This window comes from Amblyomma maculatum, chromosome 1 (genome assembly GCF_055883805.1).
Source record: "Amblyomma maculatum isolate TAMU_Amacu chromosome 1, ASM5588380v1, whole genome shotgun sequence".
NCBI classification, from domain to species: domain Eukaryota; kingdom Metazoa; phylum Arthropoda; class Arachnida; order Ixodida; family Ixodidae; genus Amblyomma; species Amblyomma maculatum.
The window spans coordinates 476266223-476283940 of NC_139344.1; the positions used below are offsets into that span (position 1 = coordinate 476266223).

At 45.7% G+C, this 17718-nt stretch overlaps 1 protein-coding gene across 1 annotated transcript in view; it reads left to right on the forward strand.

The window, feature by feature from the left end:
• The window catches only part of LOC146210030 (uncharacterized), a 317294-nt gene that overhangs the window by 134936 nt on the left and 164640 nt on the right, over positions 1-17718 (forward strand). Inside the window, exons 6-7 of the mRNA XM_084581616.1 lie at positions 4345-4513; positions 13228-13503. Of these exons, the coding sequence (XP_084437742.1) occupies positions 4345-4513; positions 13228-13503 (445 nt within the window). The remainder of the gene's footprint in view (positions 1-4344; positions 4514-13227; positions 13504-17718) is intronic.

Genomic DNA, 17718 nt, shown 5'->3' on the forward strand with positions numbered 1-17718 from the left:
GAGAATATCCTTACCTAGATTCTTGTACTCAACTTCAGCATGTCTTCCCAAGTTCTCCCCGAGGGCATTTTCCTTGCCGAGCTGTCACCTTTGTCCAGCTTTACTATTTCTGCAGTGCTGTCAGACCGTCACGCCGAAGTACCTGCACACCTGTCCCGTCACATAGTCCGGAGGACCGCATCTCAGCCATGGTTGCCTCTGACCTGCGTCCCGAATATGCAAGCGCCCCTGCCGGCCTTTTGCGGTCATACAGCGACATTTTTGATTTCGGTCACGGATCCCTGGGCCAAATGTCCGTCGTCACACATCGCATTGATACTGGAGATGCCCGCCCTATTCACAGACGGCCTTACAGAGTTGCTCTTTACAAACGCCGAGTCATTCAGGAAGAAGTGGAGAAAATGTTGGCCAGCAACATTATTGAGTCGTCGAGCAGCCCCTGGGCGTCTCCGGCAGTACTCGTTAAAAAGAAAGACAGCGGCTTGAGGTTTTGCGTAGATTATCGACACCTCAACAAGATAATCAAGAAAGACGTGTACCCTCTTCCATGGATCAATGACGCCCTCGACTGCGGTGCGAACTATTTCTCCTCCATTGATCTCCGTTCTGGATATTGGCAAATCTCTGTCGACGAAAGAGATCGTGAAAAGACGGCTTTTGTCACCCCAGATGGCCTCTACTAATTCAAGGTTATGCCTTTCGGCTTATGTAATGCCCCTGCGACCTTCGAGCGTATTCATTATTAATTTAAACAGCGCGAACACGAAGACAAAAGACAAGATAAAAGACAGCCACAGTACAAGCGCTGACTCACAACTATGCCTAAGCCATTTACTCCAAGGCCTAGAAAAAACAAATATGAAGAAAACGAAATAATCACGTGAAACAACCCCTGGGTTCACCTGCTGCATAGAAAGTCACTTAAGAAAGACGCCTCTTTGCTTGAAAGAGCAAGAGAAGTCTTGCTGACACACTTATTGTCCGTTGAAATAAAATATTATTCCACTATCTCTCTCGTCATCTTCTCTTTGTGGCGATACAAAATCATAACCTTGACAAACTTAGGAGTGCACTTCTTCTTCTCCTTTTTCATTATTTCACATGAATGGCAATGAGATACCAGAAACGTTTTGTTATATACGTTATATAGGACAAACAGGACGATGTATTAGTAAGAGACTACAGGAACACCGGAACAACTTGGAAAGAGGAAAGGGCGGCACGATAACAGTGACTGCAGGTCAGCAGGGCAGCAGCAGGAACCAGCGCGACGGCAGCGATTCTCAGAACACCGAAGAAGGATCGCCCGCACCGGCGTCTTCTTTCTTCACAGAACACTTCTACTTTTTCTTCTTCGGCTACATATGTGAACCAAGCAAGCCATAAACCAGACGAGACGAATAATGAACTCGGGTTTGCTGAAAAGTAAAGAAAATGACAATAAAGGAAGAGGCCCTGTATTGAAGGACCCTCAAGGTAATTTCGACAACCTGGGGTTTTTTAACATGCACTGACATCGCACACTGCGTAGGCGTCTTTTGCATTCCGCCTTCGTTTAAAGCCAATGGCCGGAATTGAACCCGTCTTATTGGCCTTAGCATCCGACTGCCTTAAACGCACTTGATGGGGTGGCTAAGCGGACAGGGTGCTCAACTCCTAAGCCGGGCTCCCGGATACGATCCCTACCGCAGCGACCACCATTTGGTTGAGGTGAAACCAAGGCACCCGTGTACTGCGCGATGTCCATGCAGGGTAAAGCATCCCAGGTAGTCGAAACTATCCGGAGCACTCTGCTACGGCATCTCTGATAGTCCGTGACTCATTTGAATGTTAAACTGCAGAAACAAAGCCAGAAAACCTGTTTTTAGTGCGTAGCACTACTAGCCGCACTCACGGATTTCGCCGATGTCTGTTCGAAACCACTCACTCTCGCTCTTTTCGTGAACTTGAAGTGGTGAAAGAGAAGGTGGCGACGCGTGCATCGTGCGGCTCAGCATTGAGGAGGCGGAGCGGCCGCACAGCTGCAACAGAAGCCGCTCTCTCTCACTCTGTCCATCCGTCTCTCCGTGAACTTGAAGAGGAGGAAGGGAAAGCGGCGACGCCCGTATCACGCGTCTTGACACTAGGAGGTCAAGCGGCCGCATAGATGCACCCAGTGAGGGAGTAAGGCAGGGAGATATATGGGCATGTCTGTTGCGGGCATGGCGGCCGTCACTGAGCAGCGTTGCACAAGCGTGTGTACTCCGGAGTGAGCAGTCATGTATCGCTACGCGTCCTCAACTTCGGCATCTCTCCCTCGCATCAAACACTCCTCAGTCTTCACGGACAGAAGACGTTCACGCGCGGTGCTCCCTGGATATTGGCTCCGAGCCGCTCGCTGCGTTATGAAGCGGCTTGTGCTCACTTCCACGATTTAACTGGCGCCCGCCTTCAAGCGCGTTTCCCTCTCTCTTTCTCTCCCCCTATGATCCCGCCCAGACCTTTCGGCCACAGAGCAGTATATTATAAAGGGGTACATTGTGCCCGTTCTCGTTCATTTCTGAACATAGAGTTCCCTACACTACCTAGAGGGAAAGCTGAGGGCGCTGCACTTCAGCCACCATGGGCGCGCTAAGAATCATGGGCCGGTGTGCTACTTGTTGCGGGACAGTCGGGTTTTCTCGGGTACGTGGAGTGGCGTTACTGCGATGTTTCTTTTTCGTCATCATCATCATCTGAAGGTGCGTACATAGACCGCGAAAGCCATAGTAGCGAAGGCGCAAATGCAGACGTCGTCAATAAATGGTTTCTGTTTCCCGAAATTCCACTAAAAACTTTCTTAAGTGATTGTACAACCATAAATATTTTCATAACGTTTTTTTATTTAAAAGTTTGGGTATTAGGTGCGAAATATGGGTATTTGTGCTGCTGAAAACTAAGCCAATAGGAGAAAGAGCCATCACTTCTATTGGATAAATCTCACGCTGACATGCTGTTTCTCTCTCTTTTTGCAATTTATGGTCACAATATTCAATCTTAGGACATTATTTACGGTCGAACAACGTTTATCTTTGGATTAGTTTTGGCCAAAAGTTGTGGTTCTGCACTCGGTAGCTCTCCGGCCCATGATGCTTTGAGCGCCCATGGTGGCTGAACTGGCCGTCTGGAAACTCCATGTAAACTCTCATAGACGGCAGCACAGCTTTCCCTCTAGGTAAGAGTAAGAGACTCTATGTTTCTGAAGATGGCGTAAGGGACGCTGAAGACACAATGAATTGCGAAATGGACGCAGTGGGTTCACGTCGCAATGGATAAAGCTGGGCCGTCTGGCGCAGATTCTCCGTGCTCGACGTGCTGAAGTACAGCGGTTACGAAAACAGCGGGATCGAAAGTCCAGAGATTGTGATATTGCAGCTAAATGCTGCAAGAATCTAGTGGCGCAAAGAATGGGGAAACGGACCGCTTGCTCAGGAAACTGTTCAAGACACTGAGCGTCGCCGTGAAGCCGATACCGAAGCGAAGAGGAATAAACATGCGGTAGAAACTCCAAGGCAACGGGCTGCGCGACTGCAAGCGATGGAAAGGTATAGCAGGGATAAGCAGTGCTAAGCATCTACTTCGGATTTGATTAACTATGCAAATCAGCCGCAATTTTTTCTTGCGCTGTATGGCATTGCCTCAGCTGGCAGGAAGAAAAAAAAAACACGGCACAGCAACTGCAGACAACCTTGGGGTAGTTCTCTGCAGTTGCTGTGCTTCGCTTTTTTTTTTTAGTCGCCACAACGTGTTTCATAGGTGCGAGGTTGTGACGAGGCTAGAGGCACTCTTTTCATCTTCTAATTTCTTGTCAAATATTAGCATAACCACATTTTTAATATTAGTTTGATCTTTACAGAAACTGCTCAACTATTCAGATATGATTAACATCGCTGGCTGCGGCTGTATTATTCCTTCGTGACCCCACTAGCATCCTGCGAAACTAGTGACGCAAGTTCACTGTAGAAACGCAGAGAGTCTTGACTTTGGTGTACAAGGCGACTGTACAGTCAATAAAGGCGAGAGCGCACGCGGAAATAATACGCATTTTTACGCCACTTAAATATTGGATCTCAGACGCTGATCACGCGGTCTCAGTATACATCTTAAGGCATAGAATATCGGGAGATGACGGTCCGAACTGTTTGAGCGGGGCGGACAGAGAGAACGGGTCCTGCTTGCGCGCGAACTGCGGCAGCAAAAACTTAGCAGTGGGGTGGTGGCGACCCGACCACAAGGCAGAGGCAAACACGATTAGTAATGCCGTAAGGGGTGCCATCTGGAAAGTCAGAGCAGCGGACAGAGCGTGAAGGGCGTTTCCGCTCGCAGGAACGTTGTGGCATCGGACGAGTCGGACGTGTTCCTTGCGTGGAACCCCATCACACACTTGTGCGGCTTCCTGTTCACCATGCTGGCCGTTTGTGTGGGCTCCACGTGCATCATCGTCTCGCCCGCACTCACCTACAACCAGTTCATCGACGTGTGCTGCAAGTACCAGGTTCGGCCGCTCATCCTGCGTATAGACGAACAGTGCAAAGGGTATAAGAAGGATAGTCAAATGGTGCCCAATCGCTGAGCGGTCCTAATGCCGTCACCGTATCAAATGTCTCGATTCGCAGCTGGCTGAGCGGTACTTCCGACGCTCAATTCAGGCATAGTGCTGTAGTGCTAACACGCGCTGTTCTCTAGCCTGCGCATATCACGCTTGGGATAATATTAAGGCAAGCCTATGTGTGTCTGAAAAACCTCTCTGCAAATGGTGTCCTGAATGTGACGTCGTCCCCTGGTGATGTCATATCGAGTCATCAGTCATTATTAGCAGTAATGTTTGGAAATAAAATATGATAAGAATGATTAAAAGGCGATCATTACTCGTTGTAACAATTCATGATAAAGATAGTTAGCCATTGGTAGTTAGTTATAAGGTAATTGGTGGTAGGTAATTGGCGATGGATATTTAGTATTGATGTAATCAGTTATAAAATAATTAACGATAGATATTTAAAGATATGTATTTAGTTGTACAGTAGGGATTTAGTGAATACTTGGCGGACGCGCTAATCTTTTCGCTTCTTTCAGTGTACTTTCTGAAGTGAACTCTATTTTATGATTTCTCTATTAAATTTCAATAAGCTTTCTGTTCTCAGCATAAGGAACCTCCACTTGAACTTTCCGCGTTGTGCTAGTGCCGCCTAGTAGTCGCCGCACAATTCGCTTAGCCGAATGCCGGCTAGACTAGAGGCCGTCACAAGAACCACTAAAACCGAAGGACTGCATTCACAGTTGATGCACTATGGTAAAAGATACCCTATGTATTCTTCTCCGGCGAGACGCTGCAAGAAACAGCGAAGGCTGAGCTGGACCCACGTGGTCGGACGGAAAGTCGTTTTGCTTCAGTACGGATGCTGTTTTAATATTTAATTGTTATTCACATTGTTACAAAATCTCACCAATTAACTTTTTATTAACGTAGTTGAATGGTTGGTATCAATGGAAATTTGGATGCCATGAGCTAAATGTCATTGCACCTTTCGCAACGACGAAAACCTCGCTATCTAGAGCCCTGCAGCGCGGTGAAATCTGACTTTTTTCCACACGCAATCGAAACTAAGAATGCCAGCAGTTTCCGCAAGCGCAATGTCCCCTGGTGGCGCAATTTATGTAATACCCAGTCCAAAACGCGTGCGCTTATTTCTCTGGCTAAGGAGCCTCGGCGGCCGGCGTTATTGTCGGCTTCGCTTCCCGGCCTAATAAAAAGGATATCATCACCTGCCCTCGCTTTTGAGAACAATTGATATGGGCTGATCTGAAGATTTGCCTATCTGTTTACCGCCGGAAGCACTTTCATTTATCTATATAATTTCGTCACTGGCTTCGTGAAAAGGTGTAACGCCGGCTTCTGTAACAGCGTGCAGATTGCTATTTAACGTTAAACGCTGCCGATAGGTTGGCATGCATAGCTCTATTTCTGTCGTGTCTGTTTTTCTTAGGTGATATCCCCTTGACAGCTAAAAAAAAAGCAACAATAACGTCGTAGTTGTAAATGCTGTAGCTGAAAACATTGGAATTGCAGCACTAAGCTGCTTCTTTATTTAGTAATACTGCAGACCAATACTTTGGCCCAAGCAGGAGGTGCTATTCACAAACAAAAAGAAGGCACAGAATGCCGGTTGGTTCTATGCGGTCACCATGTGCTGGATCACACACTCCTCGTGTTTTGAGAACCGGTAGCCCTGGGTGCTTGACGGCGGATGCCTAGCACTTCTAGTTGTATAAAAAACAGTAATGAACCAAATTAGTAACTTTTTAATGACTCAGTTGGTTACAATCCCACTTGACCACTCCACGAAACGACTACTACAGGGTCTTGAATATTTGGCGGCTGGGATTTAAAAAATTTCTATGCAAAATCTACTGCCCCATTCGAGCTGAAATAACGTTCACAAAGTAGCAAAATATCGTCTACGTTATCTAATAAGTGATTCAACATTGGTACTTGCCTAGATTTTCTGAAATCGAGGAAAAACTGCTCTCGGCGGCGTGCACAATTTTCGCAGAAGAGAGTCGAAAAGCTATTTTAACATGATGCGTCATCTGTCGAGCAGTGAGACAAGCTCCATCCCGGCCGTTGGTGCGCTTGCCTCGCTGCCCGACAGATGACGCACCATGTTAAAATAGCTTTTCGACTCTCTTCTGCGAAAATTGTGCACGCCGCCGAGAGCAGTTTTTTCTCGATTTCGGAAAATCTAGGCAAGTACCGATGTTGAATCACTTATCAGATAACGTAGACGATATTTTGCTACTTTGTGAACGTTATTTCAGCTCGAATGGGGCAGTATATTTTGCATAGAAATTTTTTAAATCCCAGCCCCCAAATATTCAAAACCTTGTACTTGGAATTACAACAAATAACTTTTACAGCACGTGTTCAAACTGCTTGCCACCCGTTGTGGTACACAGAAGAATGCCGTCTTTAATTGAGTTCATTACAGAAATGAGCATGTCTCGGAGAATTGTTTGAACTGATTCCTTGAGACGCTGCTTCAGATCTTCCAGGTTAGCTGTCTCCGTCTCTGAAGTTTCGTTCTTATTGTAGTCGCAGATGAAGCAGTGCTTTGGTGGTAAGTCGAGGTACCCTAAGCAGCCCCCTTTTAATAGGTGATCTGGGAAAGTCACTGTCCACGATTTGCAGGGCCGAACAGAATAAGGCGAGGCTCCCTCATGCTGAAGCAATTTTTTTCTACACGACCACTGTTGAGTCTGAGGCAAAATGAGAGATTTCGCCTTTTATACAGTAGTCTGTGTACTTTTTCCCGATAGGGATTCTGTCGAAAAAGCAACAAATTGCCGTCGTGAATACAACACCAAACATTCGCTGACCGCATTGCGTGGAGCTTGCGCTGACGTGGGCAATGTGGATTCTTGACAGAGCAGTGAATCTTGAGATTTATTTTTTTGCAGAAATGTTTGTCTTCATGACATTTAATTAGGCACCATTTGCAAAATCAAGCCTTTTCTCAATGTCATACGGCGTCATTTACTGGGGAAGATGCGAAGCGGTAGAACATCCGCCTCGCATGCAAGAGAAGCGAGGTTCAAATCCCGGTGCCACGCTATTCTCCACCGGATAAAAAAAAAATCCGCGTGTCGATAGAATTGCATAAACAGGTTTGGGGTGCGACCTGATACCGGTGAACACCTCCGGCAACGCACTGCCTCACCAGAACAGAGGTTGGCGACCCTGGTGCTGTAATTGGCGGCAACATCTCATCATTAGCTCTATAAAACTCCGGCCCTCAGTCACCAGTGGCTGCGGAACAACTGACCACGGCGGCGGTCAGACCTGTGACGCAGCAGAGGGTGCTAAGAATTTCTGGATCCGCTGGACAGGCCGCCATTGGAAACTGACCCTGGCAACGTTTAACGTTAGAACCGTAGCTAGTGAAGCTAGTTTGGCAGCGCTGTTAGAGGAACTAGAGGGTATGAAATGGGATGTCATAGGGCTTAGTGAGGTTAGGAGGCCGAATGAGGCATATACTGTACTGAAGGATGGGCATGTACTGTGTTATTAGGTTTACCGGAGAGGCGAGAACTGGGAGTAGGTTTCCTTGACAAGTATATAGCGGGCAACATATATGAATTCTACAGTATTAATAAGGGTGGCAGGCATAGTAATTAGGCTCATTAAGCGCTATAAGCTGAACGTTGTACAGGCCTATGCACCCACTCGTAGTTATGATGGCCAGGCAGCTGAACGCTTCTACAAAGATGCAGAATCGGCAATGCGAAAATTAAACACGCAGTATACTGTACTAATGGGCGACTTCAGTACCAAGGTAGGCAAAAAACAGGCAGGCGACCAGGCAGTAGGTGATTACGCCATTGGTTCTAGGAATACCAGGGGGGAATTACTAGTTGAGTTTGCAGAGCGCAATAACTTAAGAATCATGAATACCTTGTTCAGCAAACGGAGGAACCTGAAATGGACATGGAAAAGTCCCAACGGGCAGACTAATAATGAAATTGACTTCATACCGGGTTCAACCCCCGCTATTATGCAAGATGTCGAGGTAATCGGGAAAGTGCGATGCAGTGACCACCGGATGGTGAGGTCCCGAATTAGCCTAAATCTAAAGAAAGAACGCAACAGATTATAAAGAAACCCATCAACGAATTAGCGGTGAGGGGAAGGGCGGAAGAGTTCATGATTTCGCTACAGAATAGCTATTCAGCTCTAACCGAGGATGACGACATTACCCTAGAAGCAATAAGCAATAATTTCGGAGATATGATTACTGTGTGCGCAGTAGAAGTTGGCGGTAGGGTAGTTAGAGATGATACCACTAAGCTGTTTAGAGAGACGAAAGATTTCTTTAAGAAACGCCAGAGTATGAAAGCAGCCAATCCAGCAGACCAAATAGAATTGGCCGAGATATCAAAGCTAATCAATAAGCGCAAGGTGGCCGATATATGGAAGTATAGCATGGAGAAAATTGAGAATAGCGCGTGTCCTGTGTCTTCTTCTCTTGTGTGCGTCTTCCCGTGCGCTTTATTTTCAGTCAAATTACAATGCACCATCTAGCCCAACTTCAAGTTTTGAGAAAATTGAGCATGCTGTAAAGAACGGGGGAAGCCTTAAAGCGGTAAAGACGGAATTGGGCATGGGCAAAAACGAGATGTATGGGATAAGGGACGAGGCAGGCAATGTCATCACGAATATGGGCAAGATAGTGAAAGTAGCCGAGAAGTTCTATACAGACCTCTGCTTAGCCAAAGTAGTCAGGAGCGTAATGAGATTGACGGTAGGGGAAAAGTCGGATGTTCCACCAGTGACGAAGGACGAAGTCAAGAAAGCATTAAAAACTATGAAAAGGGGGAAATCAGCTTGAGAGGATCAGATAACTACAGGTTTGTTAAAAAACGGGGAGCATATTGTGCTAGAAAAACTGTCCAGCCTGTATACGCAATGCCTGGTGTCATCGATGGTACCGGTACCATGGAAGAATGCAAACATCCTCATTCATGAGAAAGGGGACTCTAAGGACCCTAAAAATTACAGGCCAGTCAGCTTACTGTCTGTTGCGTATAAGGTACTTACTAAGTTAATCGCTAGTAGAATCAGGACAACCTCAGACTGCAGTGAAGCAAATGATCAAACAGGTTTTGAGAAACAATACTCTACTATCGATCATATCCATACCATCAACCAGGTGATAGAAAAAGTCTCGGAATCTAACCAGATCAATATATAGTAATCATTGATTGCGATAAAGCATTTGTCTAAGTTGACACTTTGGCGGTGATACAGGCATTGCGAAATCAGGGGGTAGACGAGCCGTACGTGAAAGTGCTGGGAGATATATATAGTGGCTGCACAGCAACCATTGGTCTGCATAAAGAAAGTAATAAAATTCCCATAAAAAAAGAGTTAAGCAAGGAGACACAATCTCCCCAGTACTATGCACAGCTTGCTTAGAGGAAGTATTCAGAGACTTGGATTTGGAGCTGTTAGGGATAAGGGTAGATGGAGAATACCTCAGCAATCGGCGATTCGCTGATGACATTGCCTTGCTAAGCAACTCGGGGGTGAACTGCAAATAATGATTTGATGACCTAGACAGGAAAAGTAGAAAGGTAGGCTTGAAAATCAATATGCAGATGACTAAGGTAATGTTCAACAGCGTCGGGAAGGAAGAGCGGTTTACATTAGGTAGCGAAGTACAGGAAGTAGTAGGCGAATATATCTACTTTGGACAGGTAGTAACCGCAGATCCGGACCATGAAAAAGAAATAACAAGAAGAATAAGATTGGGATGGAGTGCATTTGGCAAGCACTCGCAGATTATGACTAGCCGCTTAACGGTATCGCTCAAAAGGAAAGTATACAACAGTTGCATCTTACCTATAATCATCTATGGGGCTGAAACGTGGAGGCTAATCAAGAGGGTTCTACTTAAGGACAACCCAGAGGGCTATGGAACGAAAAATGGTAGAGGTAACATTAAGAGATAGGAAGCGTGCAGAGTTGGTCAGAGAAATAACTCAAGTTAACGACATTCTAGCGGAAGTTAAGAAGAAATGGACATGGGCAGGTCATGTAGTGCGAAGAGAGGAAAACCGATGGCCGCTTAGGGTAACAAACTGGATTCCAAGCGAAGGAAAGCGTAGCAGGGGGCGGCAGAAAGTTAGGTGGGCGGAGGAGGTTAAGTAAGACATTCGCAGCGCTCAAGTGAATGCAGCTAGCACAGAACCGGCTTAATTGGAGAAATATGGGAGAGGCCTTCACCCTGAAGTGTGCATAGTCAGGCTGATGATGATGATGATGATTATAACTGCCCCCCCCCCCGCCCCCACCGTGCTCAGACATCGAAAAAGAAAACTCAACCGGCTAAACGGCTGCTTTGAGGCTTGCCACCCTCTCATTAATAATATAAAATTCATCTATATTACCCGCTATATACTTATTGACAAGGAAACCTACTCCTAGTTCTCGCCTCTCCGGTAAACCTCGATAACACAGTACATGCCCATCCTTCAGTACCGTATATGCCTCATTCGGCCTCCTAACCTCACTCAGCCCGATGACATCCCATTTCATGCCCTCTAGTTCCTCTAACAGCACTGCTAAACTAGCTTCAATGGCTAGGGTTCTAACGTTAAACGTTTCGAGGGTGTTTAAAATGGCGGCCTGACCCTGCTGCGTCACAGGTCTGACCGCCGCTGTGGTCAGTTGTTCCGCAGCCGCTGGTGACTGCGGGCGGGGGTTTATAGAGCTAATTATGAGAGGTTGCGGCCAATTACTACACCAGGGTGGCCAACTCCTGTTCTGGTGAGGGAGTGCATTGCAGGAGGTGTTCACCGGGATCTGGTGGCACCTCAAACCTGTTTATGCAATTCCATCGACGCGCGGTTTTTTTTCCCCGGTGGAGAATTGCGCGGCACCGGGAATTGAGCCCCGGTCTTCTTGTATGCGAGGCGGATGTTCTACCGCTACGCCACCGCTGCACCTGTGGAGACAATTAATGCAAAAAAAAAAGGTTACTCTGCATAATTATTTAAAAGTGGAGACAATTAATGCAGAGTAACTTTTTTTCTCAAATTTGCACTGGGTCAGCTTTGTTATCAGTAGCACTGAGTGTGAAATCATTCAACGATGCTGCTCATTTTTGGCCCTTAACAGGAGATTACAAAGTTTAGTTTGATTTATGAGGCTTGGCGTCCCAATGCAACTCAAGGTATAAGGCATACTTGGACCACTACAGTACACAAACGTCTTCCGTTTCGTCTTTATTGTGATGCGGCTGCTACGACTGGGATCAAATCCCTGTCACCCAAATCAGTAAGAATTTACAACTGGAGGTAGCTGTGTAGCCCCAAGCTATTTAGTTTCTTCCCGTCATGTACATACAGGACGATCACGGCTATTTACGGGGTTCCACTGCTCCTAACGCGAGGGTTTTATATGCATTTGTTGCGCATTTCGCTGTTATCCCATTCAAGGAATGAACAGACTATTCAATTAAATAACTGGAATACCAGTCGTGCGTGTTCGTAACATTTCAGATGTCAAAATGCAAGCGTCGGCATTTATTTCCCTACAGAAATGTACTCTAAATTCTCAAACAGTTAAAAACTTCTGTATTGCAGAGCGCGAATTACAACTCGTGAAGACAGAGCTTTCCCCATAAATGTTTGGCGTCAATGTAGTTCCCCAAAATATAGAATATAAGCATTGCACGCGTTCATAGAGCTTAACGCGTGTATTACGCGGAAATTGTTTTGAATCGTGACAGCGCAGAAAGCTCGTTTGGCTTTGGTCCTCTTCCAGCAGCGATGTTTCGTCAAAGCTGGGATTTGATGCTGTGACAGCACATAATTGGTTGTGCACAGAGGCTGTATTGCGCGAACCAGCGCAAGAAGCTGAGGACACCGTATACAGTTCACTTTTAAAACCGCTCGCAATGCAGGATTAGCTGCGTGGTTCCTAGCACACTACAAAAGCATGTTCATAGCGAAGTTGCCATACATCTGCGACAGCCAGAAATCTAGAGACAGTGATCTTATTAAACCCAAGATAGAAACACTAGGAAGGAACTCCGTCAACAGCAACGCCGTACTGCAAAACGAGAAGGCATTGCTTGTCAGATTTGAAGGCACCCTCTTCTCAGCGCAGGTTTGAAATGGCGCTGTGCCTAATTACGGATAAGAACGGCAGCTCATTTATTTCGAACATAGTGATACGATAGAAACCTAGTGACTGAGAGCGTATCGTGTTAATCAGGAATAGATTCTTGCATATTTTCACATCCAATATTATGAGCTTAACCATCCTAAAGGTTCTCTCTAGTTATCACCTTAGTGGTGGCTGCCACCTGGTAACAGTGACGGAACGGCTCACGCGACTCCCAGAATAGAGTTGAAGAGCATTACAACTATCACGAAGCGTGCCAATGCGTTACTCATACACTGACACTCGAGATCTTGGGAAAGCCTTAAAAATATACTAGCTGCATGATAATCTAGCAAAAACAGTCGAGGGACAAAGAATCCTGCTAGGCTGCTCCGGAAGCGCATGCGTGCTGCTCCTTGTGCAGCAGTGTACACACACAGCTGCCGATACAGGCATGGGGGCTTTCAGCCCTTTGCCTCCCGTTGTAAGACGTGTAAGCTTGCGCTCATAAAGGCAAATACTGCTTTCTCGTGTCCGCGCAGGTGTCGGCGCTGTTCGGCTTCCCATCGCGGCTGCACCGGCTCATGCGCGAGATGCAGCAGTCACGCGTACGCCTCGGAGCTATGCGCAAGCTGTGCGTTGCTGGCAGCCAGGTTAGCGAGGCGATGATGCGCGAGGCGCTCGTCGTGTTCCCCAACCTTCGCTGCTTCCGCAACATTTACGGCGTCAGCGAGTGCTGCGGACTCCTGGCCGCCCCGGGCCATGACGAGATCAACTACTCGGACCAGGGCTTCCCGACGCCCAACGTCGAGCTGAAGGTATCTCGTGAGCCGTCTCAAATTTACTCACATTCCGAGCTACATGCACCTGAACTTACAGGCCACGTGTTAGATCAGAGCGCTCAATAAAAGGCCGCTGCAGTGCTTGATCGCTATAATGAAGGTGATTTTTTTATATCACGCAGATACGAAAAAAAAAAAAAGAATCACAGGAGCCGGTGCACTATAACGCGAGTTATTAAAGAAAGAATTGTCAAAACAGAAGGAAACCAAAATTGCGCTTAACTAAATTTTTCCGGTCTCTCACTTTCCCATTGCACTCGCCGAATGACGACATGTGGCAGCACCAATTGAAACAGCCTACTTGAGCACATCCGTACAATATTCGGGAAAATGGCGTCTCATGATTTCTTGATCGCTATAACATGTTTTTGCTAATGTTGACCTCTCCTCCATGGCTTAGGCCACGTGGGCGTTTCACATAGATATGGTATTCACATATGCGTCAGTGTGTTGGATCCACACACTCAAGAACTAATTGATGAACTTGAACATTTTAAGAATAGAACAGTCTGCTTTGTCTTTGGAAATTAAGATACAACACGTAGTGTGATAGGAAGCAAAATTAATGTCAGAGGCCAGACCTCAAAGCTTAAAGAAACCTGAGATTAAAATTTTTGCACAATACATATAGTATTTCCGGATCGGTATTGATAGAAAGATCTGAAGCCGCCGTTCTATATTTCGAAGGAACTGGATCGCAATTTAAAACTTTATGCATTTCCTTTTAAGGGTGTCGTACACCCGCTATTCGTTTTTTTTTTTTTTTTTTACAACAGTTCATGAATAAAATGTTTCACCACAACATGTTATTATTATTGTATCAAATGAAGCTTTTTTTCGCAAGTTATGTGCATGATTTCTTGTTTTATGATTATGAGAGTCTAAAGCCTCCTACTCTAATACTCAACGACTATGCATGGTACGAAATAAATAAATAAAGTGAGAAACAAAACGACAAGCACCAGGTGGGATAAGGAGACATGTCACCATACACCCCCGAACTACTGTGCTTTTTCCGTTAGCCTACTCCTTGACCACCCCATTTCTGTCCATCATCTTCATCATCATAATCCTCACCCTGACCAAACCCACTGCAGGGCGAAGGCCTCTCCCATATTCCTCCAATTGACCCGGTCCTGTGCAAGCTGCATCCACCTTACCCCTGCGAACTTCTTAACCACATCCGCCCACCTAATTTTCTGCCGCCCCCTGCTACACTTTCCTTTCCTAAGAATTCAGTTTGTTGCTCTAAGCGACCATCGGTTATCCTTTCTTCGCGCTACATGTTCTGCCCATGCCCATTTCTTCTTAATTTCCATTAGAATGTCAGTGACTTGAGTTCTTTCTCCGACCCGCTCTGCACGTTTCCTATCTCTTTACGTTATCCCTACCATTTTTCTTTAAATAGCCCTCTGCTTTGTCCTCAACTTAAGTAGAACCCTATTTGTTAGATTTCACGTTCCAGCCCCATAGGTAAGTACAGGTAAGATGCAACTGTTGTATACTTTCCTCTTGAGCGATACCGGTAAGCTGCTAGTCATAATCTCTTAGTGCTTGCCGAATACGCTCCATCCCAGTCTTATTCTCCTTGCTATTTCCCTATCATGGTCCGGATCTGTGGTCCTACCTGTCCTAAATATATATATTTAGGACTACCTGTCCTAAATATATATATATATATTCGCCTACTACTTCCAATGCTTCGCTACCTAACGTGAACTGCTGTTCCTTTCCTAGGCTACTGAACATTACCTTAGTCGTATTCAGATATGTGGCGCAAACAAACACAAACACAGGAGAAGATACACAACACACGCGCACACTACCAACTCAAGTGTTATTCTCAAGCTGTTATTCTTGGCCTAAAGTTGTTATTCTTGGACTCATCTTACGTTTTTGGGGCCATGGGAGTTTACAGAATTTTTTCCCCTCAAGTACATGGGCCTCGTGGCTTCTTAGATGTTGGCAAGATAAAGTTTCTCAGTACATAGGGACTACTTAAGTTATGGTGTGTGGATGAACATGTCCTACTGTATTTGTGTGGTGGTGTTTTTAGTGTATGACTTGTGACTATGTGGTGATATTTGCCTGTCCAGCGTGGTAGGAGTTACTGGGCAATGCAGAGGTGTGGATTTACAAGACAGTATAGAAGTTGTGACTGTGATGTTTTTGGGCTGAAAGGAAGAAAGTGTCACTATCCCCTTGGTAAAGAAGAAGAATAGAAGAAGAGGAAGAAGAGATTGGTCACCGCCATGTTTGGACAAGGTTATGGTCTGCGAGGAAGAGAGTGCCATTTTTCCCTTGGCAAAGAAGAGGAAGATGAGAAGAAGAGGAAGTTGAGACGTGCCTGAGTGTAGAAGAGGAAGTGTTTTCCGGTTCTTCTTACAGTTGGCAGTGTGCGTGTGTGTTGTGTATCTTCTCCTGTGTTTGTGTTTGTTTGCGCCACATATCTGAATACGATGATGCACCAACTAGCCCCTCAAGCCATTATTTTGAGATTACCTTGGTCTTCTGCATATTAATTGTCAAGCCTACGATTTTACTTTTCCTGTCTAGCTAGGTCATCAATCATTCTTTGCAATTCATCCCCTGAGTTACTCAGCAAGGCAATGTCATAAGCAACTCACAGATTACTGAGCTATCCTCCATCCACTCAAATCCCTAACTGCTCCCATTCCAAGTCCCTGAATACTTATTCTAAGCAAGCTGTGAATTGTACTGGTAAATCGTGTCTCCTTGCCTAACTATTTTCTTTATAGGAATTTTGTTACTTTCTTTATGCAGAACTATCGTTGCTCTGCAGCACCTACATATTTCCTCCAGCACTTTCATGTACGGCTCGTCTACACACTGATTTCGCAATGTCTGTATGACCGCCGAGGTTCCTACTGAGTCAAATGCTTTTTCGTACCGAGTGTTTTTCCATCACCTGGTTGATGGTATGGATATAGTAGAGTACCCTTTCCGAAAACCTGCTCGATCTTTTGCTTGGGTTGCGGTCTAAAGTTGCCCTGATTCTATTAGCGATTACTTTGGTAAATACCTTACACGTAACAGACAGTAAGCTAATTGGTCTGTAATTTTTCAAGTCCTTAGCGTCCCCTTTCTTGTGCATTCAGATGTTTGCATTCTTCCATGGTGTCGGTATCGTCGATGACACCACACATTGCGTATAAAGGGTGACCAGTTTTCCCAGCACAATATCCCCCCCCCCCGCCCTTCAACAACTCTGTAGCTACCTGATCCCCTCCAGCTGCTTTCCACCTTTTCATAGTTTCTAATGCTATGTTAACTTCGTCCTTCGTCACTGGCGAAACGTCCGACTCCATTTCTCTACTGCCAATCTCATTACGGTCCTCACTACTTTGGCTACTGTAGAGATCAGTATAGAACTCTTCGGCTACTTTGGTCTATCTTGTCCATATTCGTGATGACGTTGCCCGCCTCGTCCCTTATCGCATACATCTGGTTTTTGCTTATGCCCAATTTCTTCTTTACCGCTTTAAGGTTTCCCCCGTTCTTTACAGCATGCTCAATTTTCTCCATGGTATACTTCCTTATATCGGCCATCATGCGCTTATTGATTAGCTTTGATATCTCGGCAAATTCTTACTGGTCTGTTGGATTGGAAGCTTTTATACTCTGGCGTTTCTTAATCAAATCTTTCGTCTCCATAGACAGCTTACCGGTATCCTCTCTAACTATCCTACCGCCTACTTCTACCGCGCACTCAGTAATGATATCTCTGAAATTATTGTTCCTTGCCTCTAGGGTAATGTCGCCATCCTCAGTTAGAGCTGAATACCTATTCTGTAGCGAGATCCTGAACTCTTCCGCCCTTCCCCTCAAGGCTAATTCTTCTATGCGTTTCTTTCTTACTGATCTGTTGCGTTCCTTCTTCAGATTTAGGCTAATTCGGGACCTCACCGTCCTGTGGTCACTGCATCGCACTTTTCCGATTACCTCTACATCTTGCATAATGAAGAAGTTGAACACAGTATGAAGTCAATTTCATTTTTAGTCTCCCCGTTAACACTTTTCCATATCCATTTCCGGTTCTTCCGTTTGCTGAAGAAGTTATTCATGTTTCTTAAGTTATTGCGCTCTACAAACTCAATTAGCAACTCCCCCCTGCTTTTCCTAGAACCAATGCTATAGTGACCTACTGCCTGGTCTGCCTGCTTATTTCCT